At 36.3% G+C, this 25,952-nt stretch overlaps 1 protein-coding gene across 1 annotated transcript in view; it reads left to right on the top strand.

The window, feature by feature from the left end:
• The window catches only part of LOC113110068 (reticulon-4 receptor-like 1), a 97,971-nt gene extending 78,257 nt beyond the window's left edge, over positions 1-19,714 (top strand). The window contains exons 2-3 of the mRNA XM_026274072.1: positions 14,884-15,335; positions 17,016-19,714. Coding sequence (XP_026129857.1) covers positions 14,884-15,335; positions 17,016-17,900 — 1,337 coding nt within the window. The 3' untranslated portion in view covers positions 17,901-19,714. The remainder of the gene's footprint in view (positions 1-14,883; positions 15,336-17,015) is intronic.
• Positions 19,715-25,952: the final 6,238 nt, after the last annotated feature.

Below are 25,952 nucleotides of genomic sequence, written 5' to 3' on the forward strand. Positions count from 1 at the left end.
AAAAGATGTGTACTTTGAAGGAGGAAGCCTTATAAGGACCAAACTAGATACTCTTTTGACTTGAGCCAATTAACAAGAAACCTAGTAACTAACTACTGTAGAATTCCCTAACAACCACATACAGTAATAAAGCACTAAAACACACTCAATTAAGTCATGAAAGTCAAAATCTACTTTGTTCTGCGAAGTAGTTTGCAGCAAAAAGTATTTCAGAGATTTTTTTTACATCGACAGGCTCTTCACAAATATAATTGCAGCAATTGTCATAAACACAAGAAAATAATTCCTACAGATCATTTTGATGCCTTGTCTTTGAGTGTTTCTCTTCGGTCTTAAAAGAGAAATAGAGCGCTGACTGTTTGACACGTGTTTTAGTGATGTGCACTATACAATGTCTCTTTTGAACTCAAGTGACAAGGATTTCACTTTGAAAGATAATGGATTTCCCAATTACATTATACAGGCAAAAATGGTGGGATAGCATACAAGGAGTTTCAAAGGTCTATTGTACTATCATATATGTAGAGACAACTATAACTAAGCCAACTGACAGTTGATTCCCTCAAAAATGTAAACACTGGCACTTTCAAAGCATTGCTCTTTGAGTATCTCAATCTGCCTGACAACAGCAACACTTATCTGACAGCATGGGCGTAGGTTTGGTCTCAGCTTTGGTGGGGACACCCCAGGAAACCCCCCCCAGAATATCAAAATACAGAAGTGAATCTACTTCATCTCATTATATTGTATCCTGACCCCGATATACCATTCTGTATACGGTCCCTAAAGAGCTAGTATAACTGTATAATCTCAAAAATGCACTCTCAAAAAATATAAATAAAAACCTGAGACTGTTTAATACTGAACAACAAAATGTTTTATTAACATAAATTATTATGTATATTAGTATTTACACTAACACAAAATACTCTGCCACAAGGAAACAAATCTAAATAAATAAATATAATAACCCTTTTCTATTATAAACACTATTTACTCTCCAGTACACTCACGTTTATGTTGACTGCAAGATTCCAAGTCAAGGTACAGGCTTATTGACATTCAGTTACTTGCTAACGTAGCATTCTATCATCCTGGGTTACACATACTATCACCAGTTAATACTATTTTCCACAGTAGAATAAAATTGAATTAATTTTTTTTTTTTACTGGCCTTTGTATGTGGCACAGAGACAGACCTGGTAACTTACCGTCGGCAGTCGTCAACATGTGCATGCGCGCGCACACACACACACACACACACACACACACACCAGCCGCTCGCTGCTAGTGCAAGCACAAAAGTAGTCCCGCCCCACGCGTGTAGCCTGTCAGATACCCTGGCGCCAATCAAATTACAGTGTTTCTTGTACTGTCGTCGTGGCCGTTAGAATCGATTCAAATAGCAGTGCAAAGATACAAATAGCAGTTCAAAGGAGCTTGCTAAATTTTGGTGGGGACAAATTTGTCATCTCAAAATATTGATAGGGACTAGTACCTAGCGTCCCCCCCTAAACCTACACCCATGTCTGACAGTCTGACCAATGGCAGAATTTGAGTGTTTGGGGAAACCGCTTTGAAAACTTACTATTTTTGCAATTCTATTGGGTGCTGCTTGTGGTTTAGACATAGTTTATTGTCACAACAGGATCATTTATTATCAAACATTTTAATGTTATACTGTTTTATAAGCAACAGACACTATAAATAAACCAATCGTCAGATTATTCTCAACAAAAATGCAAACACTGTCACTGTGGTGCAAAACATTGCTATTTGTTTGAGTATCCTGGCCTGCCCGACAACAGCAATATTGGCTCAGCCAATTAAGTGAATTTTGTGTTGGGCTAACTGATTGTCTGACCAATGGCGGAAGAGGAGACTGTTTGAGAAACCTGTTTTTTTTTTTTTTTAAATCATTATTTTTCTCAATCCCATGTGTCTCAGAAACATGGGACATGAAACATGAGGATACTTTATTTATTATAAGGCTTGAAAATACACCTGTCGTCTTACTTTCCTACCGTTTTTATGCCACACTTTTGTCACTGTCCTCTTTTTGATGTACTACAGTGACATTTACCTTCTCGTTCCCTGCTCCATTTTTCAAACTTACACGATTCCCCCTGGCATTTCTGCTTTTTTAGCCGGCTGAACAGACAGACATTCATTCCCCACTTGGTGCAGGAGCACAACATTTCTTCCTCTCTCTAAATGCCACATTCCCCAACTCAGACAAGCAAAACAATCAGTGTGAGACAAAGAAGACCATCAGGTCCAGTCCAGAATGCTCTGTTGCCTTTAAAAAAAAAAAAAAAGAGGTTGAAAAGGTTTTTTTTTGTTATTGTTTTGTTTTTTACAAATGTTTAATGCGGAGAGTCAACCAATTCGTATAGAATACAAAATAATATGTTTGAGCATAACTGAATTGTTGTATGGTATTCAGGACGGCTTTTTCCCAAGAGAAAAAAAACAGATTGTCATCCACTCCCTCCAAATGTTTAAGAAAGAGAGATGGGTAGACAGGCTGATATGGGGGCCGTGTTTGGCATGATGCAGTGGTGTGTGAGGCTTTGATGTTGGCATGTGGCGTGGGGTGGGATTGCCCTGAGACGCAGAGGATTCGGGGGATAAGTGGCTATCTTAAAGGTCCAGACTCCAGATACCTCCTGCTAAAACAAGAGATGGACCACACCAGAAAAAAAAAAAAACAATATTGTAGAAACCGTGTTTGTGCTTCTGATTTTGAATCACTTTGAATAACTCAAGAAGTCATTCTGATTAAAAACAGAAAAAAGTTGGTTGCTATAGCTGGGAAAACCATTTACATGTATGTAATAGACAGTGTTGTGCAAGTTACTTCCAAACTGTAATACATTATAGATTACTTATTACTGTTATTTAAATGTAATACTTTACCTTACAATATTACTGTCTCAGAATTGTAATACATTACATTACTCCTGTATTACTTTTGAGTTACTTTCACGAAAATAACTACAAGGTAGAACTTAAAATTCTAAAATGTAATGCAGAGCATTTTACATCCAGTAGAAGGCAATTTGATGTTCCATAATGACTGTGGGCTATCCAGGCTACTAACAATATAGCATAAAATTGGCAAAGTGAAGGCTCAAGACTAAAAAAGGATGACAGACAAAATCACAAATAATTAAAGTCTTTTAAAAGTATGGTAGAGGTAAAATTATTATCTGGCAATATCCGTGAATAGCTTGGGTCTATTAATATGAGACACAACATAAGTAAACTCTAATGCCATGACAAGATGCACATTTGTTTTGCTTTATTCTCTTTGAATTCAAGAGGTTCACAACACAAAACTGTCATGCACAAAGTGCACATGATGAACATAGCTTAGGCTGTGCTTTCTCAAGTATAAAGTGCAATTGGAGGACCAACCCCTTAGCCTCAGTCATTTTAGTCCACGGAACTGAACATAAAGGCTAAACATAGCCTAACTGCTTACCCCCTTGTGAATGTACAGTCGTCTTCTGCCATCTTCATTAGCCGCTTTTCCACTGGCAAGCGCGACTCGCGAGCACAGCAGGGCCAGAAATCATGCCACGCGCCACTCCTGTAAAACCCGCCTTCACTGGACTATGTCACGCAATAACAAAGTTACACCAACAAGAGGGAGATTAATGAAATCTCGCGGTCTCGCAAAGGTGTTTTTTTTTTTTTTTGTAACGCACGCTTTGCTGAAAATGTACCGAGTAAAATATTACTGAAAATTAATTAGTAATGCCTTACACTACTGCGTTACAGGAAAAATAATAAATTACTGTAATGCATTACTTTTGTAACGCGTTACTCCCAACACTGGTAATAGATGATCAATCACTTAGGAATTCTTAAGAAAGTAGGAATACTTCTTTACTTATTATTAATTTATAATAAATGATTATTATTTACATAATAAACAAATTACATAGTGTATTTCAAACAAAAAAAGAATAATAAATGATTATTTATTTAAAATATAAGTAATATATTATTTATGTATATGTATGTGCATTTATATATATATATACACACACACACACACACACACAGCGTGCATTTTTATTATGCAAGTTGATATTCTTTTTTTCCAAGCACATTTTACCAATTCCAATGCACATCAATCTTAACAACTACTATTGATTTTGTATTTAATAATTTTTAAGTGGTATATAATTCTCCATTAAGACTGTAAGTGAAAAACTGCTTATAATCAGGTGTGCATAATTATTAAGCAGGTTTTCTTTATAGATAAAATGAGCCAAAAAGAGATTAACCTCAGACTGAAAAGTAAATAATTATTAAATGCCCATGAGAAATATTCAGAACTAATGCAATATACTGCAGAAATTGCAAAGTTAAGGCATGACAGTTGCACAGTAAAATGCTCATTGGGTCAACATATAAAGACAGACTTTTATTGTGGATGCGATTAATTGTGATTTATCAATATGGTACAAAAAGAACTTGTGGAAACAAATTAAATATCCCAAATCTATTTATCTGGTAAAGTTTAAATCGGAGAAGATATGAAAACATGCTTTAATGCTCTCAGTCACGACACAATGAAATGAAATGAAACTCGCTCGTGGCGCAGTCTTTACAAAACTTAATGGGCAAATAAAAAGCACATTAAAGATCATTACCATATTCACGATGCAGCTCAGTTTTATATAACCAAACTCGTGTCAAATATATGGTAAATATTCAATATATATTACCCAAACCTAACAGAATAGAGAGTTTTTGATTTATTGTTTGACCCGGTTTCCAAAATTTCCAATCACAAACATCAGTTCAAAGTATTTGTGTGCACGAGTGTGTGAGTGATAGATGAAGCCTACACACAGAGCTCTGTCCTGATTAGCAGTGTTCAGCTCTGTGAAGTTAATGAGTCGACATTACAGCAAGATCAATGGCGCCTTTCTCTCAGTCTCCATATGAACAGGCCTAATGAAAAGGAATTACACTCGTCAAACCAGGGCCTCTGTCTTCCACCTATTCTTTGTGCTCTGACTCGGCCTCTTCTGCCCTCTCTTGCTTTCATCTCGATTCTCTTCAAGAAAGACAGAACAAAAACTAAAGCAGCAAACTCTTAGATCAGCTAGAATAACAGACCTGCTAACCTCAATCTCATTTTCTCATAATGTACTGCACAACCTGGTCTAATGCTCCATTCACACTCATGGCGATTTTATCACTGAAGGTTGGTTGATAGTAGGCAGAAATCTTTTCCCAAATGGGATGTATGTATTGCCGATGTGATTCAAATTTGATCTGTTCTCTTGCCCCTAAAAATGAACATTCTGCAGGGGAAAGCTTTTGTGCAGCTGTGCATAATACATCATATCATGAAAAAGATGAGCGATTATCAATGCAAGAATCAAACACACTCAATGTTGGCAATTTCAGACAGTTTTCCACACATTTTTTTTATATCGCTCTATGTGGGCAGAGATAAATCATATAGAGCTGTGAAACCGCTTGCGGGAACATGAACATCCATCATGGATACAGTATCTTACAGGAGTTGGATCATGTCTTCAATTCCATTGGTAGTTTCTATATCATCTTATTTGCATGAAATCAAACCGAGGAGCGGAAAATTGGTTACTCTTATTCAAAACCAAACTTCTGGCCACATTTTTCCTGCAAAATGCTCACACTGATAGATGTGGGTGTCGAGAAAAGCTTAACTCTATGCAAATGAAGAGTGACGAGATGTGACAGCTACCAGTGGAAGTAAAGGCACCGGAGGAAATATGATCCATCTCTTCTGAGATAGGCTACTCGAGTCGAGCGTAGGCAAGATAGAGGAGTTAATAGTAACTGTGAGCAATAACCCACAAGGATATTGTTAAAAAAAATGATGCATGGAAAATCATGCTAGAAATAGTGAGCACTGCGAGCAAGTTGATTTGTGCATTGGTAATAAATCATCTTGTGCATGATACGATGCATCATGCACACCACACTTTCCCTTCCAGAATGTCCTGTTTTATTCATTGTCAAAATGCAATGACATAGTAATTTTTACACCCCATTTGTGATCAGATTTTTCAAAAGTTATGGTCATTTTTGCAGTCCACGTAAAACATTCTTGCACTAGAAAAACAGGCAACAATATATAGTAAATGGGGTTTAAACATCCATTTGTTTCTTTATAAATTACATGGCACAAAATGTGATACAATCTTGCGTGTTTGCATGCTGAAAGTTGCTCGTAATTGGCTTTTGATTTTATTATTTGCACTCTGAATCAATTTTCCAGTGTTAAACGAGGCGTAAAGGAGTATGTGAGGCCGAGCATGTTTGTGTGCCATGTGTCTGGTCTGAATGATGCTTGTAAAGACTTAAGCATAAGCCAGTAAGTGCTTAGAGTTCAGAAAGGTTTTTTTCCCAATTGCTAGCAATTTATAACTAGAAGTGTGCATGTAATCCAGCTCTATGTACGGACATCAGTGGCCTTTATTCACTGTCAGTGTATCTTGATGTTGTGCTTGACATTGCGAGTTAAGGTCATCGGCTTTTTTTTTTTTTTGTCATATACAGTATATATATTTGTTATCTATTTTTGTCATATACTGCTTTTCATTCATCTGTAGTAATAAATGTAATTGTTTCCAGGAAAAACGGATCCAAATAAATTAGGGAAAACAATTTCAACTCTAGTCAGAAAATGTTAATACATTGTTACATTTTAAGACTGTACGCCAGTGCAATCCCATTTAACAGACAAATGATTATCCAGAACTGATTCTTTTTAATGAGTAAGTTATAAGATTATTGTTGAACTCCCTCTTTAGCGGTTTGAATCGGACTCATTTGGTCAGTGATTTGTTCAAAGTTCATAACTGAACCCCACTGAATCAGTGGTGTGAACTGAAAAGAAACATGAACCACTATTGCGATTAAACTTGAGATTTATATTAGTCTTATTTCAGATTCATGAGACTTACATGGTGCTTATTTTCACTATTTAAAAGTACAAAAAATACTGACTTGTCCTCACAGTTCTGAGAAAATATGTGAGATACACTCTTTAAAATAAAGGTTCCAAAAGGAGTGTTTCACAGCAATGCCATAGAAGAACCGGTTTTAGTTTCCCAAAGAACCTTTCAGTGAACCATTCTTAAAAGAACCATTTTTTTCTGAGAGTGAAGAACATTTTGATAATCTAAAGAACCTTTTTCCACTATAAAGAACCTTTGTGGAATGAACCGGTTCCATTGATGGCAAAGCAAAGGTTCTTTGTGGAACCACTGATGCCAATAAAGACCCTTTATTCTTAAGAGTGTAAAACCTCAAAATTAAGAGGTATAAATCCAGAAATGCGAGATATAAAAAACAATTTATTGGAGATAAAAAGTTGAATCAATTCAAATGTGTCATTCAATGCAACTCTCACTTTGTTTTTCGGTATGCAGAAGATAAAACAATGCAATGATACTAAAACACTTGCCATAAGCACATAACACAACACACTGATAAAGAAACAGACAGCGTCCCACTTCCTGCTGACAGGGGCAGGAAATTGAGTTTGTCCAGAACAAAGGGAGAGAAGGCGCGTGAGAGAGAGACAGCGAGGTTCAGTACTGCTTCTCATTAAGACAGACAGTCAGCGCTCATAAGCGCTGTCATTGATATGCATGCGATCGCCTCAGCCTGTCCATCTGCAGCGGCACACGGCTGCTCGTCTATTCACTCAGACATGAGAAAAAAATTAAAGGAGCTTTTATGTTTTATCTCTCTCACTGCTGAAAGGACGGAAAGACAGACGAGCGCTGAGGGTCACTAACACATCCTCGGCACCAGCCTTTCTATTAGTCTCTCTGCAACAAGACATCAGCTGTGTCACACAGGGAAGAAAAAGATCCCAAATACAACCCACAATAATACAATATCACTTACTTGCATTTAAAGTTGAGACTATTTGATATGCAAAACAGTGAACACCAAGAAAATTCAATCAGTTTAAAGCTAAAGATATTCCACCACCTCACTTACTTTACTGCAGTATTATATATAATACTATTATAAATAATATAATTACTATTTATATTCAGCAAGGATGCATTAAATTGATCAACGTAATGGCTGCTAAAAATGTAGCTTTGCCTTCACAGGAATAAAATACATTTACAGCACTTTTAAATTATAATATTTTGCAGCTATTACTGTTTTATAATGTATTTTTGATCAAATAAATGCAGCCTTGGTAAGCATAATAGACTTTTTAAAAACATTCTTTTAAATAAAATCTTTAGTAGTGTAATTTCTTTCTTTTTGTAATCCAGTCAGTGAACTCATTGTCAGATTAATTCTTCATATAGAATTTGTGCTTTGGGAATCCAGGTTACAGTTTACTTGCTTAAATTCTTGCTCTTTCTACACCTTTAAAATGGATCTTACGTATGCCTATCCATAAAACGCTCCACCTTAGCTTTCTCAAGCATCTAGTAGCTACTATATATGTGGAAGAGGAAAAAAACTGTGTCTACCATACTACCGGCAGCTGTACATCGCAACACGGCAAAACTCAATCGCTCCCATTATAATCAACAAGCTGTCAGTCATCAGAAATCAATTTTGCACTTTTGCACAGTTCTTCTGATTGTAATAGGAGTGATCTTGTTTTATTGTGTCGCTCAGATAGAATGTGTGTGACAGACAGAAACAGTCCAGCTTTAAATAGAGGGACATGAACATTTTGACAGACAATAATACATGCTGGCACACAGACAGAAACTCGTTCTTATTCTTTGACCATTTCTGAGGTCAAAGTGAATTCTGAGATGGAACCACAACAAGCGGTCAGGGTTTGGGTGGTTTACATAGCCCAGTTAACCCCTTCAGGCTGAAAGCTGTAACTACAATATTCACATGACATTTACAACTCAGGTGATTGGCTCAAAAACATCTCTGCTAAGTTCCCATGAGCAAAGATTCAAATATCAGATGCACCAGCCAAGAAACAGCCATTAAGATAAATGGGAATTCTAGTGGACTGCTTCCTATTACAAAACTCCTTGTGCCATACGGCCCACAAACAGATCCTCTCCATTATGATATTTCAATCTTCCCGTTCTCATTCTCTGCTAGTCTGTAGTCTTTCATCTCAGTGTGGATCTTTTCTCTTTGTCATTCTGCACAACATTACCCCCAGCATGTGTGTGTCCTCTCTCCGCATGCTGTATATTCAGACTGTCACCACTGCCTACACCCACTCTGGTGTTCTTTCTTGTGTGGATCTTTTACACCAGCCTCCTGCAGGGTAAAAAAAAACACATAATGTAGTTTGATGTATAACATCCATAATGGCAGATGCACTCAGGAGGAATACAAACCTAGATGAAACCACAAGTGAGGGTTCCTGAGTTAGTCGTGTTTATAGCAGACATTTTCTACACTAATTTTGGACCATCATAATTTGGAATTCAATTTTTATTATCAGATTCATACTTCAAAATAAATGTGTTCAAAATTCACCCAAAAATTGAAATTTAACTGAAAATATACTCACCCTCAGGCAATTCAAGAATCAGGTATAGATGAGTTTGTTTCTTTATCAGAACAAATTTGGAGAAATATATCCTCTGCAGTGAATGGGTGCCGTCAGAATGAGAGTTCAAACTGCTAATAAAAACATCACAGTATGTAAAAAGCTGTGTGTTTATAATAAAAATATGAGTCCATAACACATGATACAACTTTTTCCAGTAAATCTGCATTTACAAAAATTGGGATTTTCACTTCAAAAGATGTTAAATGATCGACTGGAGTCGTGTAGGTTACCTGTGGAATATTGTGATGTTTTTATCATCTGAATGGACTCTCATTCTGACGGCACCCATTCACTGCAGAGGATCCATGATCTAATGCTAAATTTCTACAAATCTGTTCCGATGAAGATACATTTAAATAGGAATCTGTACATTCAGGAGTTTTGTATGGGGGTGATAATTGTTCCCATGTTTTTAAATTATTCAAGTAATTCACCACATTGCCTAACAGAAACCTGCTTGGTTTGAAAGTGACTTCGGAGTTTCATTCATTGCTACACTACTGACAATAGTCAATGAATCTTTTTTAGTCTGTTAAATTTGCTAGTGCACCTTAATACTGTACACTACATACTTGTGGTAACTGAATGCATAATCAGATTAATCAAAATATTTATTAAATGAACAAGCAAGAGATGTGGAAAATGCAGAACTTGACAGGTGTTTAAATTATGTTGAGCTTTCTCCACATGAGCCTACTTGCTCAGCTTACATGAACACAATATTTCAGCTGTGACAGGAAACATCATCTGTGGAAATAAAAGGAAACATTTTCTGTGACTTTGATGGCTGGGGCCCAACTGGTAGGGCCCTGTGGCTAGATCTTTTCTAATGAGAAGAGACATAATATATTTAATGCACTTATTATCAACCAGAGTTCAAATCCAAATGTGAGCGACAGAGAGGGAAAAATGAGAATGGGAACAGAGCGAAAGGTGACCGGAAGGTTTTTCTCTGCATCCCAGAATGTGGAGAGCCTTCTGCTGCCTTTGTTATGTGATATGAGGAAAAAAAGAAAAAAAGAGGGTCATTATGGAAAGAGCGTATGAAAAATTAGAATAAAGGACAATGGATAATAAGGAGTAAAGATGTGTATGCGGTTTGTCATGTGCATATTCAAGTCAATGGACAATAAACAAGTACACAAATGCACACAGTCACATAATTAACTGTGCTGATGGTAAAAATATCCCAGTAAGATTTGAAACGATTCGAAATCAAGCCGAGCGAGAGAGAGACAGAGAGAGAGAGAGAGAGAGAGAGAGAGAGAGAGAGAGGGGAGAGACAGAAAAGGGAGTTACATTTATATATTTATAAAGTTTGGGTTGGTATGATTTTTTTTTTAAATAGTATTTTTTTACAATTAAAAAAATAACAATAATCGTTGTTTTAGTCTTAAGTGTGACATAATTGTTCAGAAATCATTCTAATATGCGGATTTGGTGCTTTAGGAACGTTTCTAATCAATGTTGAAAAGAGGAATGCTGAATATTTTTGTAGAAAAATATATATTTTTTGGGGGGGGGGCTGAATAGAAGGAACAGCATTTTTGTAACAAATGTCTTTATTCCTAAATAAAAACAAATTTCTTTCAATGTACACAGAAAAAACAATAATTAAAACTCCTAAACGTTTAAAAAGTAGTGTGAATATAACACATAATAAAAAAATTAATGTTCAGGTGATATCATCAAGTGCTTTTCATTACAAATGACACTTAACTACCAGCTGTCAGAAAATCAATCCAATCTGGAGTTTTCATTACTAGTAAAATAAAGATCTTTGCCCAGAGGGTTAAATTAAAATAGTTTGAAATCTTTCCAATATTTAACGGATGCTAGCTCTTGCCAGTAGGTGCTTAGATGTCAGGCGGTCCTTAATCAGGCCAGTTTAACCTTTCTGTTACCTGCAGAACTGATACTCAAATACATTTTCATTTGCAAGTGCTGCTTAGGGGGAAAAAGAAGACGTGCTTTGACCTTTTATTTAAGCGTTAGTAATCTAAAGCTCCTAAACGATCGTATTCATGCTTGCCGACCCTTATATGCTTTATGTAGAGTGTGTGTGTGTGTACACATGAGGCCGAAAGAATGACAATGAAAGCGATAAAGAGACACACTGTTTAGAAGAGTTATTCAGGTGCAATACAGCATGGTAATACCCGCTGGTTTGACTTGAGTCCATTTTCATAATCAAATAAAGAGAACCCTATCAGACAAATTCAATTCATACCGCCAGCAATAGAGCTGTGTATTCATTCAGCATTTATTTTCAGAAGAATACACTTCATTTCACCGGCCAAGGAGTGTAATTTTGTTGACGTTGTTGGACTGCTGTAATAAAGAAAAGAGAATGTTTGGGATAGAAAGAGTCACAAAAACAACCCAGTGTCAAACAGCAATGCAAACATTTAAATGCAAAGGATTACATGTGTCATCCAAGGCTGTGTGCTTTTTCACGCCGTATTAGGCATCGGGAGCTATTTGAAACAAAAGCTTGGCTGGAACAGGTCATCTGTCAACTCTGTGTATACCGAGGAGATCAGTGTAATCTTATATAAACACGATCATGTATGTCGAGGTATGTTCAAACACACGCATTTGGAATATAATGGCCTGGTGACTGTTCTAGGTTATCGCTAACGCTCCTATACAAAGATAGTTCACCCAAAAAATAAAAACGTTTATCATTTACTCACCCTTATGTTTTTCCATGGGAAAATCAAAAGGAATATCATGGAGAATTAAAGGGTTAGTTCACCCAAAAATGAAAATTCTGTCATTAATTACTTACCCTAACATTGTTCCAAGCCCGTAAGACCTTCATTCATCTTCGGAACACAAATTAAGATATTTTTAATAAAATCTGAGAGCTCTCTGACCCTCCGTAGACAGCAGAACAACTGCAATGTTCCCAGGTCCAGAAACATAGCAAGGACATGGGTAAAATAGTCCATGTGACATCAATGATTCAACTATAATTTTACAAAGCTACGAGAATACTTTTTGTGCGCAAAGAAAACAATAGAAACATCATTTATTCAACAATTCTTCTCCCTGAGTTACCGTTTCCGCCATTTTAGAGAGTATCCCAGAACGTAATCAACATAATCAGCGTTGTTGGAGTACCTCTCCAAAAATTACGGAAGACTGTAATTTTGTGTGTTTTATGATTTTAAGATACTTTTTTAAAGTTTAGAAGCATCAGTGTTCTTAGAATGATGACTAGAATTATAAAATTCAAGAGTCAGGCCAGTAAAAACCTCTCCATAAGCCAACTGATTTTTAATGACAATTGATGAACCATTACAGACAGAACTATAGTAAACGCTGAAGATGTTAATGGATGGTATGCGTATTTGTTGAAGCCATATGATAACAATAATTCAACTTATTAAAAAATAGTTTTGTTGAACAGTGGAATTCCAGCTGGAAGACAACATTATGAAACTACAAATTTGCTATAAAAATTTGCTATATAAAAATTTGCTATAAAAATACCTAAATCTTTGTAAAATATCTGCATATTTTCCAATAAACATAAAATATATTGTTTGTTTGGGTACAACCAGTGACTTCAAATTAATATTGCAGTTTCAATTTTGCAATGGGAATTTCTTCACTAAATCTGTAAAGTACACAGCTTTCTGCCTTTGTTGTTTTGTCCAAGTTTCAAATCCAAGTTTGTAACGTTGTTATTCACTTCCTCAAACACCTGTTTGGTTTACTTTATATGTATTATAATGCATTAACATGTTCCTTTGGGGAAAATACAGAACTAAGTCACACAAATTTGGAGGGAGAATGACAAGATCATTTTTTAACTTTTTAACACTACCCATGCTAAAAGCATCAGTCTCCCGTCACGCTTCCTGCTGCTGAATGTGTGAGAGCATGGTAATGTTTCATATCAGTGTCAGAACACCCTGTATTACACCACATCACTCAGCTCTCTGCACAAGTTCACTGTCTCTGTCAATATCAGTCTCCCTCCGTTTCTCTTAGCGAACTGATCTTTTTAGTTCTTGTGCATCCGAAATGACTCACACGTTCCATCTCTTCCTCGAAACTCTTCCCACTGCAGTGCACCTCTAAAAGTCTCACTCTCATTCCCATTTCAATTCGACATCAAAGAGGTGAATCAATGCTGAGCCACTACCGTTCACTTCTTCAACAGCACTCTTCATCGCAACCTCATCTTCATTGTTATATCATTTATTCTCATTCCTTCCCATTCTCCCTCAGACTTGCGAGGTCTTTCTTTCAAGGAGGTTTTCAGTCTGATTTGTTGCATGCAGTAAAGCTCATGTGCACATGCATTTATTTCCTCTGTAACCTTTAACATTGATTTTCTGCTTTTAAAGTATAGCCTTGTGGGTTGGGTGTATTCAGAGATGGCTATAGATGGAGGCAGAGACTTCATCTATATAAATATCACATTCTCTCATGTCTCTTTGGCTGGATTTCAATCTATATAAACATCATATTCTTTATGATTATTCTTCCTTTTGTACCGCTGATAAAAACAGTGATTTTTCCTTTCTTTCTATAGTCAGGATTCTTGGATGAATAGAAAAAAAACTATATTATTAATGTCTTTACTGTCACTTTTGATACATTTTGATCAGTCTTACTGAAAAAAGTATTAATTTGTATTAATTGTATATATTTATAAAAACTTAACACAGACTTTTTAATGGTAGTTTATCACAGTTACCAAAAATCTTGAATCATTTCAGACTTGTTCAGTCTGTGCAATCAGTAAGCCTTATATTTATAACGTACTATACAGTATATAATACAGGTGTATTAAATTATTTTAGAGAAGTAGCAATGTCTGATTAATGAATGAGTCATTCTTCTGAGTCAGAATCAGTTGATCCATTTAGAAAACTGCTCTGAATTATTTGTATAGCTACGTTGGTATTTATAATGTAGTGTATAGAATTAAAAGCTACTTCAGATTATGCATAATATAATTAAACAAATCATGTAAAGGTTTTTTACACACACATTTCCCACCCGTGTTAATTCTGGACATTCTAATTACTAAAATTGACAATCAAATAAAACGATAATCACATACATTAGTATTTCTGTATCACTGAGTAACATAAATGCTGTTTTTATAAGATAGCCTCACTGAAAATAGCCTTAAATAAAAACCTTACTGACTTCTTTATCTTGACTAGCAAAGTCAACCAGCTGAGATTTGCTGAAGGTCCATCAGCTAGAACAGTATGGTCTTTTTTTGAACCTGCACTGATCGCATGCTCTTTTCCTCACCTGTCTCTCCATAGGCTGTGGTCTGGAGTTTCTCCTGGTGCTGTGTGGTTTAGAGTTGACCCAGGCGTGTCCCCGCGACTGCATCTGCTACGACTCTCCCAGCACGGTGAGCTGCCAGGCCCACAACTTCCTGGTGGTTCCAGAGGAAATCCCGGCCCAGAGCGAGCGCGTCTTTCTGCAAAACAACAAGATCCAGCGACTACTGCAGGGCCATTTCAGCCCCACCACCGTCATGCTTTGGCTCTACTCCAACAATATCTCATACATCCAGCCCTCCACATTCATGGGCTTCACCCGCCTGGAGGAGCTCGATCTGGGGGACAACAAACACCTCCGCTCTCTGGCTTCGGACACTTTTCAGGGCCTGACCCGACTCCATGCTCTGCACCTCTACCACTGTGGCCTAATCACTCTGCCCGCTGGCTTATTTGAAGGGCTGCACAACCTGCAGTACCTCTATTTACAGGTTTGTGTCCCTCAAATACTAAAACAATAACAGGGAATAGCTGGTGCCATTATTTAGAATGTGCGAATGTGAATTTAGAGAAATAAAGCGAATAAGTGCCAGTTCTGCTAGGTCTGATGTTTTATGTATATAGATCATATTTAGGTCCTCTTCAGCCAAATTGAGTGTGAATTTATAAGATGCTTGGCTTGGCATGGTTGTGCTGACATTTTGAAAATCTGACTGGATACAATACCATTTTAACAAAATCAAAAATGTCCTTCTTGAATGGATATCCTTTTTTTTAGACTGGCAGTGCTCCCGGTTTGAACTGCTGCTTAGGAATCATCTGACTTGCCAAATAAATCCTGATAAGATCTGCTCAAAATGTTCAATATCAGCCTTGGCAGCAAAAAGTGCTGCACTAAAACGATGACCAGAGACTATATTTTGTTCTAATGAAAATGTCAAAAAAGGAAACCTACTATTCCGGTGCAAAGAACATCGCAGACACACGACTCTTGGAATTTGATTTATGTTTAAGGTTAAGTGTTTCTGACATTTCATGAGGTTTCTTAAGGCTATAGTCATATATTCAAGATTATGGATATTGTGGTTAATCTGATAAAGATCATAGTGCAATAAAGGGCTCAAATAATAAAGACAATCCAAAATGTTTTTGACATGAAAGCCTATATGTTTTATATTTTTTTAAATCGCTTAATATATCAGAAAAAAATCTCTATTATCTCCAATAAAATGTGCCAAGAAAAGCAGTGTCTTGCAGTGCTTTCCGCTCAGCTTCTTTGCCCCACTTTCACAGTATTTAGCTTCCCATATAGCTCATAACCTGATAAAAGAGGCGTACTGATGAGGATGGATTCTTGTAAGTAGTAGTTTGGCATTCAAATGGAAATAGCTTCCAAATTTATAATCAAAAATTAAATAAAAATACACACATTAACTGCTCTCATACCAATCTGTGCAAAACCTGCATTGCCATGCATGCTTTTTCATCATTAATACCAATGCAGAGGTAAAGAGTTCACATATTGTCTATAAATATATTTACCTTCAGCCCACTATGTCCTGAGAACACCATGTATATTGAAGGCACTCTGGATTTTGAAAAGATTCTTATGAAAGTAAAACATAGAAGAAAAAGGAAAATCTAATATGGTCCAGGATGAATATCCAAGGTCTTACAATTTTATGATTCATCTTTGAACTCCCTTATGAAAAGGACACAGAGGCATTTGCATGAGTTGATTTGCTTCTTTCCTTGAATATGTTCTGCAGTTTTATTTATTTATTTCTCAGACAATGACAAAAAATATTAACGATTAAGCTATTTTACATTATGAAAAAAAATGTACAAGTAATATTTTTCAAATACAAACACATCTACTGCTGAGAGATATAAACAATACACTAACGTTTTTAGCGTTTTATCAATGTTCTTCATTCAAATAGTCCAATCATAGTTATTTTAGCTGATTGAGCTGTTTTGTCACAACATGTTTTCAGTCAGAGTAAAGCAGGCTAAAAGGAATCCATACAACATGATGAAATATTGACTAATTTTGCAAGGACATTTCATCAAAAGACAAAAACAATAACACTGTCACATTGGATATTCATATCTATGACTCGTTTTTTCTGTGCCTGTTTCTGACTGTTGGCTTATCTGCTGTTCTACAGAACAACCAGTTGGAGTTTCTCGAGGATGACATGTTCATTGATCTTCTGAATCTGAGCCATTTATTTCTGCATGGAAATCGGCTGTGGAGCCTCCACCAGAACACTTTCCGTGGCCTGGGCGCCCTCGATCGCTTGCTGCTCCATCAAAACCGGCTCCAGTGGGTTCACAAACAGGCTTTCCACGACCTGCGCCGCCTGACGACTCTCTACCTGTTTAACAACTCTTTACCTGAACTTCCGGCTGAAAGCTTGTCTCAGCTGTCAGCGCTGGAGTACCTGCGGCTCAACGACAACCCTTGGGAGTGCGACTGCAAGGCTGTGCCGCTCTGGGATTGGCTGCGGCGCTTCCGTGGCTCCACCTCCTCATTAATATGCGCAGCTCCACCGGAGCTGGCGGGAAAGGACCTGAAACGGTTGACGAAAGAAGAGCTGCCCTCCTGTACAGGCTCCGAGTCGCTCCACCAGAGCAAATCCAGCCAGGGGGACGTGGGGGTGTCACTGAAGAAAGATCATCATCATCGATCACGCAATCATCATCATCATCATCCTCACCTGCCACATCAGGATCAATATTACCCCACCTCCCCATCGCCGCTTCCTCGACCGCCCAAGTCGGGACGCAACAGGAACTGCACAAGGCATCGAAACCGCAAGGGCAATGCTCAGAACGAGGTGTATAGCCTAAAGGAGTTAGCCAACAAGGAATCGGACGACAAATATGACCCATCAAAACCGAGACGAAAGAACAAATGCATCCCACAGACTTCGGTGGGTCCCCCTAGTGGCGTGCAAAGAGTGAACAGCAGGGCGGCGGCCCTCTTGGCACCTTGTTTCATCATCCCTCTTTGCTTATTGGTGTGTCTCACTGCCCTTATTTTCCGCTGAGCCTTGTGGAAACATCTACTAATGGTTTTAATGAACAAACTCAGCCCTCTGTCTACTCTGGCTCCTACAATTCAGTGTGCGAATGTGTGTGTGTGTGTACGTTTGTGTGTACATGTGAGCCCCTTTCGAGGGACAGAGGACTTGTGCGAAGTTGCAGGCCTGGAATTAAAACCAGAGATGTTAAGAAACTCTGGGATCTGTGGCCGAGAGACGGGACACTAGACGGACTACTCCTCGATCATCACCATTTCCTGTTGCTCCAGGGCATATTCAATAAAAAAAAATAAAAAAACAACAAACAAAAATATATACATTTGTTAACTACATTCGGTTGTACATCACACCTCTGCAGAATAATTAGCAGCTCGTTGTGTTCAAACTCATCACCATTAAAACCTGGAATCCCTGTCATGACCTCTGACCCGCACTAAAGCTGCGGCACAGGGCGGGAAAAGAGTGTGAATGAAATACATAAACCAAGCATTTACACAAATGTACACTGGGGATGCTTTGCTAAGCTGTTAGCATCTCAGCGGCTTCTGTGGGAGGGTTGTTGTTAACACCTTTGGCACCGACTACATAAAAATGAAAGCAAAGCACACAAGAGAGCAATTTGGTTAGTTCTGAGACTTTTACATGTAATTGCAGTTGCAATATTCACACATTCACACAGCCCCAACGAATGCTAACAGGGTTGATACAAAACCATAAGAGCTCAAATTCTAGTGTTCTAAAGCTGCTATGCTGGCGATGTCAGTAAAGAGAAAGTAGAGTTGATGAAGGATTATGGGATGGCTTTGGGTTTGTGCGTGTTGTTATTTGTCGATTGTGCCCTTAAGAAAGTATTTTGCATAAAAAGCTGAAGAATAAAAAGTTATTAGGACATGAAAAGGTCAAGTGGAGCTCATGCAAAAAGCAGCATGCGTTATCTGTTGCTCAGCTGCAATAATGTGCTAATCTAGAAGGGAAATAACACCAACACTACATTAATATCTCCAAATGGCACAGTTTCGGAAAATGAAACAGCAGAAACACAGCTGTTAAGTCAGAGGTCAAGTCTAACCTGGAAGGGTAATTTGCCATAGGTTCCCTCAGGAAGTTCTTAACGTTTTCTTTAGTGATTATTGATTTAAACCATTACGGAGAAAGAAAAGCATCTCAAACAGTTAGATATTCTTGACATTTTAAAAAGCACTAATGAAGTAAAGTGTAAAGACTGTGCATCTGTATATATTGTAAAAAAAAAAAACTAAAAAAAACTACACATCTGTCATTATTATTAAAAATAATTATTTATGTGGTTTGTATGCAGTAACAGTAGTTTAGCTGATTACGTTTACAGGAATGAAATGTTATAGTTTCACATTTCACATAACAGACGGAATTTATTAATATATTTCCAAACTGGGGTTTGGGGACTGGGGGTCACATCTGAGCATGCAATCAAAAGTTCTGAGAAGAAAATTCAGAGAAGAAGTAAAGTAAATCAATAAATAAGATAATTAATAAATAAATATTATATAATGTGTAGTAAATATTGTATGTTAAGGGGATGGTTCACCCAGAAATGGAAAGAAAATAAATGCATACATGTTTGAAATGACATGAGGAGGACTAAACTTTATTAAAGCACTAAATAATCACATTAAAATGTAAATGAACATAATTTACAAAGTCACACCCACATTGTGGATTGTTTTATCAATACATTGTAAATAAGCTGATAAATAAGGACTGCAACTAACTAAGTATCACAAGTACTGTATGTGAGTTTACATGCTCAATAGGTCAAACAACCTCTGTAGGCCTTATGCAGCCACTGGTTAGTAATTTTATATATATATATATATATATATATATATATATATATATATATATATATATATATACACACATAAAAGTTATAGAACAAAATGTGAAGAATAATGTTATCCACAGACCTTATTTTACCTATAAATCACTTTCTAAAAACATATAAACCTACTTTCTAAAAACACATTAGAAACTCCAGAGGGAACCCATTGTCCAAAAAATGCCAATTCTCATCCAGGTTTTTTGAAGTAGGCTACAATATAAAGTCAACACAAGTTCTGAGGTAATAATCCTTGCAAGCCATAAAAAAAAAAAAAACTCCCAAAAGTCTGTCACTCACTGTCTCTGACCCCTGCTGCTGTGGAGCCATTAAACATACGTCTGTATTGGGATCCTAAAGCTGAGTTATATCGTCGATGGAAAAAGTCACAGAGCCCCCTTCTGGACAGGTGGGGTAATAGCACTTCCCCTACCTCTACCTTGTCCCTCATCAAAGACTCTACCTTTATACAAAAGTGAACTGAGAATATAAGTGTCCAATGTGAACATTTATTTTGTTTGAGAATATGTCACTTATTGAAAAAAAAAACTGTGTGTATGACATTGTTGAGGGAAGGAGGAAGTTATTTTGTATTCATGTACTTTTTCTTTGTACACTGTCGTTAAACTGCAATCTTGAACATACAAGTGCACCATACTGACACCTTCCTCGTATTCCTCGGTCTGTCCTTCATCTTTCTTCCTCCCTTTGTCATAACTCAAACTTTCTGTCTGTTATGAAATACCACCAGACTCAAAAGCTGTTTCTAAAGAACATTAAAGATGCTGATGGTTTTGGATGCCTCTGTTTGGATTCTGCTTGAAAACTAAATAAAGTAGAAACCAGATGCTGTTTAACCAGGGACATGATCACACAAGACAGAGCTTTTCATTTTCCGGAGTTACTGCAGAAACATTTCATAATAATTCACATTAAATATCGAGGCTGATTTAAATTCTGATCATAAAAGGCAGACGAGATATAGCGCTTTCTCAATTGCCTATATTTTACATATTCACACACACACACACACAGTGGGAATAATTGAACGGATATATATTTCAAGCATAATTTCTTCAGGGACTTGCAGGACATCTCCTTTCAATAGAAAGACATATTTTATTGAACCCTGAAGGGGAGTTCTGTCACCCAGACAGAGAGTAAAGCCTACTCAAACTATAGCTACAGTATGTACATTATGAGAGTAGTTGATCTGTAATGGAAAAATGAGTGTGGAGGAATATGGGTTTATGCTAAAACCTGCTATAGCGCCCCCTGTGGTTGGACATGGAAACCCTTCAAAGCGGCCTTCCAAACAAACAAAACATGATGGATCTGTAAACAGTGGTTTAGTTCAAATCACTGAACATAATGAGTATTTGATCACTTTGATATTACTTTGATTAAAAATAGTGAATGCCAATGCGCAAGATGCCATAACATTGCTATGGTTATCATGCTGTCAGTCATCACAGTTTCAAGAGTGGGTTTTGATCCATACCCACACGAATCTAACATTTAGACTAATAAATGTAGCGGTGTATTCGTTGATTGTGCCATAAATGTAAATCTAACTCCCATAAGTATATAGTGTGTACATGGTCAATGTAATACAAAGTGGAACAAAATGACACTGTTTCAGGACAAAAAAAAAAAAAAAATGGTTGACACGGAAGGTCAGGAAGATTGGTAATGGAAATTGTGGTGAAAAATTGCCTTCTGAAAAGTGGTCTCAGATTTGGGATAAATAGCTTAGTTTGTCATTCACGAAGAGAAGAACTTTATGCAAGACTGCAGTACAGACAGGCTCTGAACTACATGAAATATCAGCATTCTGTATCTCTTTCCTAAGCTGACTTTCTCTTTCTGTTATGCTTATTCACATGTTAAATATTGTTGAAACTTCCAATATTTTAATGAGAAAGAGACATGACTAAAAGTCTGCAAACAGTATGATATTGACTGGAAAAGCAGTCCATGCATGTAACATTTCTGCAGTAGTCCATATACACTGTGCACAGTTAGCAAATTTTCTGTGTGCATGGAATATAACCTTCTGCATTTTCCAGACTATGCAATACACAGTGAGTGCACACTGTGAAAAAACAGTTTCCCACAATGTAATGAACCCAAATCTATCCTTAGATTGGCACATAAACGCCAATCTCCTTTTTAAAACAATTACTTGATTTTTTTTTAGACATTTTTACACTAAATTTAATTAGAAATCTAGAATAACTGTTTTTATTTCTAACTTAACACAATGAATTAATTAAAGATGCAACATATAAAGATGTGTGACAACGATAAAACTTTTCAATGTTTTATATAGTGTTTCACATGCTATTAAAAAAAAATAGAAAGTAAACAAAAATAGTTTGCAGTGTACAGTGGCTATATTTGAGATATTGGCTTGTACTTTATGAAGTGCAGCATATAATTGAAATGGCCTACTGTCTACTATTTTTTATAGTTTGTAAAACATTAAACATTATTCCACGATAAATTAACTGTAGAATACATTGCTGTCATGTGACTCCAACAAAAGATGTACAATACATAAAATTGTATAAATAATAAAAAAACTGTAAAATTAAAATAAAATGTATTTGATCAAAAATAATATTGGTAATATTGTATAATATTATTACAACCAAAAACTGTATTCTATTTATAATAAAATTATATTTTAAGATGTAATTTATTTACTGTTAAAGCTGAATTTTCAGCAGTCATTACTCGTTTTTAGTATCGTTCAGAAATCTTTAATTAAAAAAATACCTGGTGTAGACACTATATGTATATGATTTGTATGATTTTCCATATATAGTCAGTATAGAACTAATATTCAATTACATCTATTTCTAATTTAAAATTCAAATATAAAATTATTTACATATAAAGAATTTATATGATAATTATTTCATAAATTATTCATTTCATTCACATCCCAAGTTAAACCAACCCTTACTTGCCATCCCTGAAAACAAAACCAGAAACTGCAGCCAAATCAAGAGATGATTTCCTAAGTATAAACCCTCTTGTCTCTGCTATCAAAACATCGCTTTGGTTGTTTGAGAATCACAACCAGCCCAACAACAGCAACAATGAATCAACTAATGGCATGAATTTGGGGGTGGGACTGCCCAATAGTAAAAGGGGTTCATGAAACTTTGATAACAGCCTTTATGTGGCAGGTCCATTAAGTGAAGCTAGTGGTGTGGAAACACACACTTCACTTTAACTTTAGTCTTCACAAAAAGCACTTAGCCTCAACAGATTTGCATTCCGTATCCGCTATATACTCCAGCTTCTCGTTAGGGCAGCGCAATGTGTTTTAATTAAATACAAGCATATTAAACACAAGCATATTAAAACACAAGAGGACAATGAGGCGAAGGATTGCCCCTCATGGAGTCCTGGAGCATAAGGGCTGATGACACTTCAAAAAATGAGTCTGAGCAGGAAAGGAGGCAGGTGGGGACGAAAATAGAGGTATGTGAAGAAAAATGAAAAGGCTCTTTTGTTTCTTCTGTCTTCCTACTGAATCCCTCCTGCCCTTCGCCCTCCTCCTCCATCAGTCCCTGCCTCCCAGATCAATCATAAATCTAATGTCGCCTGTTCTCCTAAAGCTCTTACTTTCTATAATCCTTTTATCCTGGTTATTTACTAATTCAATAGTTTCCTTCGGAGTCCAAGGACACCTGGCAGCACGATGAGGCCTGACGAGAGGAAAAGAGAGAAAACTGAGCAATTGAAAAACAGGAGGAGGTGATGGTATGGGTGAGATAGCAGCTCCTCCCTCAGGTAGGGGATGGCAGTGCAAGCCAAAGGCAAAGTATGATGCAGCAAAATGAATTACATCTTAAACTTTCACACAATGTTGCCTTAGAAGAATGTCATTCATTTGGGATCAAATGCATTAGGTGGCTAATGATTCGTTCTTTGTGGGAATCGAACCAGAAACTATCTGTTTCCAACCCTAAGGTACAATATACACTGTCATCACAATAAACGCAATACTGCAAAACACCAGCTGTTTTGAGATGCACCTTCGAGCTTACTGTTTTTACAAAACTTTTACATGGAAAAGCAATGTCACAAAGGAAGCCTTTGTAATATCTCAATTGTAATGTTTTTGCTTCACTCTTAAGTTTCATTAGTTTCCTCTTCACAGTTCTCCTCAAGAGTTTCAGGGGACAAAAATCAGTTCAAAAATGTCTAGAATAAACATAAACCGAAAGAACTGTAAAATGACTCATCAAATACTTTCAAGATTAAATTATCTAACCCAAGGCTCATCAGAAAAAGCTTCCAGGAGAGTAAAATAAGTAAATAAATAAAAATATATACATTATTATTTTTTATTTATTTATATTATTTAATTTTTTTTTGCTCCCACTATTTCTACTACTAATAGTAAGCAAATAAATAAATACATTTAAATGTGTTTTTTTTCAACAGACATACAAGTTAAAAAAGGTAAACAAAGAAAAAACAATTACTATTGTTTTATTATTATTATTATTATTATTATATAAAAAGTAAATAAAAAGCTGTTAAAATAAAATATTAAAATATATAAATGTATCTGTTTCCATATAATGCTGTTTTAACAGCTAATTGTTTTATTGACACACAATCCCCCAAAAAAAGAAAAAAAAAAAACCTGACTGGCACTGATTGCAAGTTGCTTTCAGTCTCCCTCAATCGACGGAAAAGTAATCTCTGAGTGATAAAACTGTCCTGTGGGTTTATCTCCATTAAATGCCATCAGTTTAATGTCACTTCTCTAATATGTTTCTCACTAGAAGAGCACAGTTTAGTCCTTTCATGTTTATGAGAGCACAGGCATGCTGAGAACTCTAAAGTGTCATCTAAAAAGCCTCAGTGAGGAGCTCTTACAGAATTCCCAGCACTCCTTTCACTGACATGAGCTCAGTGACTCCAGATTTGAACAAGTGACTCCAGAAGTTTCAATGTGATCCTCTCTTAGTACTTCTAAATCCACTGTGCTGTCAAGTCAAAGCAATGCTTAACTCCGAGACACAGAGAGAGAGAGAGAAAGAGAGAAAGTGGGGAACAAAAGAACAGTCAAAACGAGAGCCTAAATCTCAGCTAGTGTCTTTATAAGAATTGTGGTGAAGAGGAGCTCGATGCAATCACTGACACAGAGCTTCAGACATGGTTCATTCAATTCAAGTTTATTTGTATAGAGCTTTTTATGATACAAATCAGAAAATTTACAGAAAATTAACAATATTTAGTAGTAGCTTATCACTGGTGACTGTCAGTTTATGTGGATATGGCAAAAATGTATGGAAAAAAAAATCTATTAAAGACATAATCAAACAGACAATGAACACATTAACAGCGATGATTATGTAATGCAATCACTTACAGCAAAATTTGGTAGTTCTGTATGTTGTTTCAGGCTTGCCATCATCTGAGGTCCTCTGAGGGGGTGACATCATCTCTTCTCAGGTGTTCTGGATCCAGATTGAAGCTTGTGTAAATCCTAGTTACGCAAAACAGAGAAACAAATAGAGCCATAATTAACGTAGCTGATGTTCCAACCAAGTAAAATGAATTAGTTTAACCCAAGCTAAAGAATACTAATGCGCATTTGATCAGATATAACTGCAGTCCAATGTTATGAGTTGCATTATTTGAATGCTTGGTGAAAGAGATGTGCATTTAATCTAGATTTAAATAAAGATAGTCTGTCAAAGTTATTTCTTATTGATAACATCATTATTCAGAATGTATTGATTTTCCAAAAAAAAAATCTAATCTTTTCATCTAAAATAACAATGAATTGAATTAATTCAGTAATTAATAATAATTAATTAATAATTAATCAATATGGTACAGGGTTATGCTATTTAAATCAATGTTATAAATGAGTAAGGTCAAAAGTAATCTAAAAGTAATCAAAAAGTAGTCTGATTATTTTACCTACAATGTGTAATATAATGGATTACATTATTTACTACAATTTGTGTCATGTAATTTGGAATCCATAAATGGACTACAGTTACCCAGCACTGATTAATTGGTAATTAGCAGCAGCAGGCAGAGCCTAAGAGTAACACAAATTTTCATTGCCGGTAAAAATATTTATGGTTATTTAATATTCAAAAAAGAACAAGAAGCCGCACACTGAACCCATTACAGGCTGAAAAAGTCTAGCCAAACAT

The sequence above is a fragment of the Carassius auratus genome, chromosome 10, assembly GCF_003368295.1.
Source record: "Carassius auratus strain Wakin chromosome 10, ASM336829v1, whole genome shotgun sequence".
Lineage (NCBI taxonomy): Eukaryota > Metazoa > Chordata > Actinopteri > Cypriniformes > Cyprinidae > Carassius > Carassius auratus.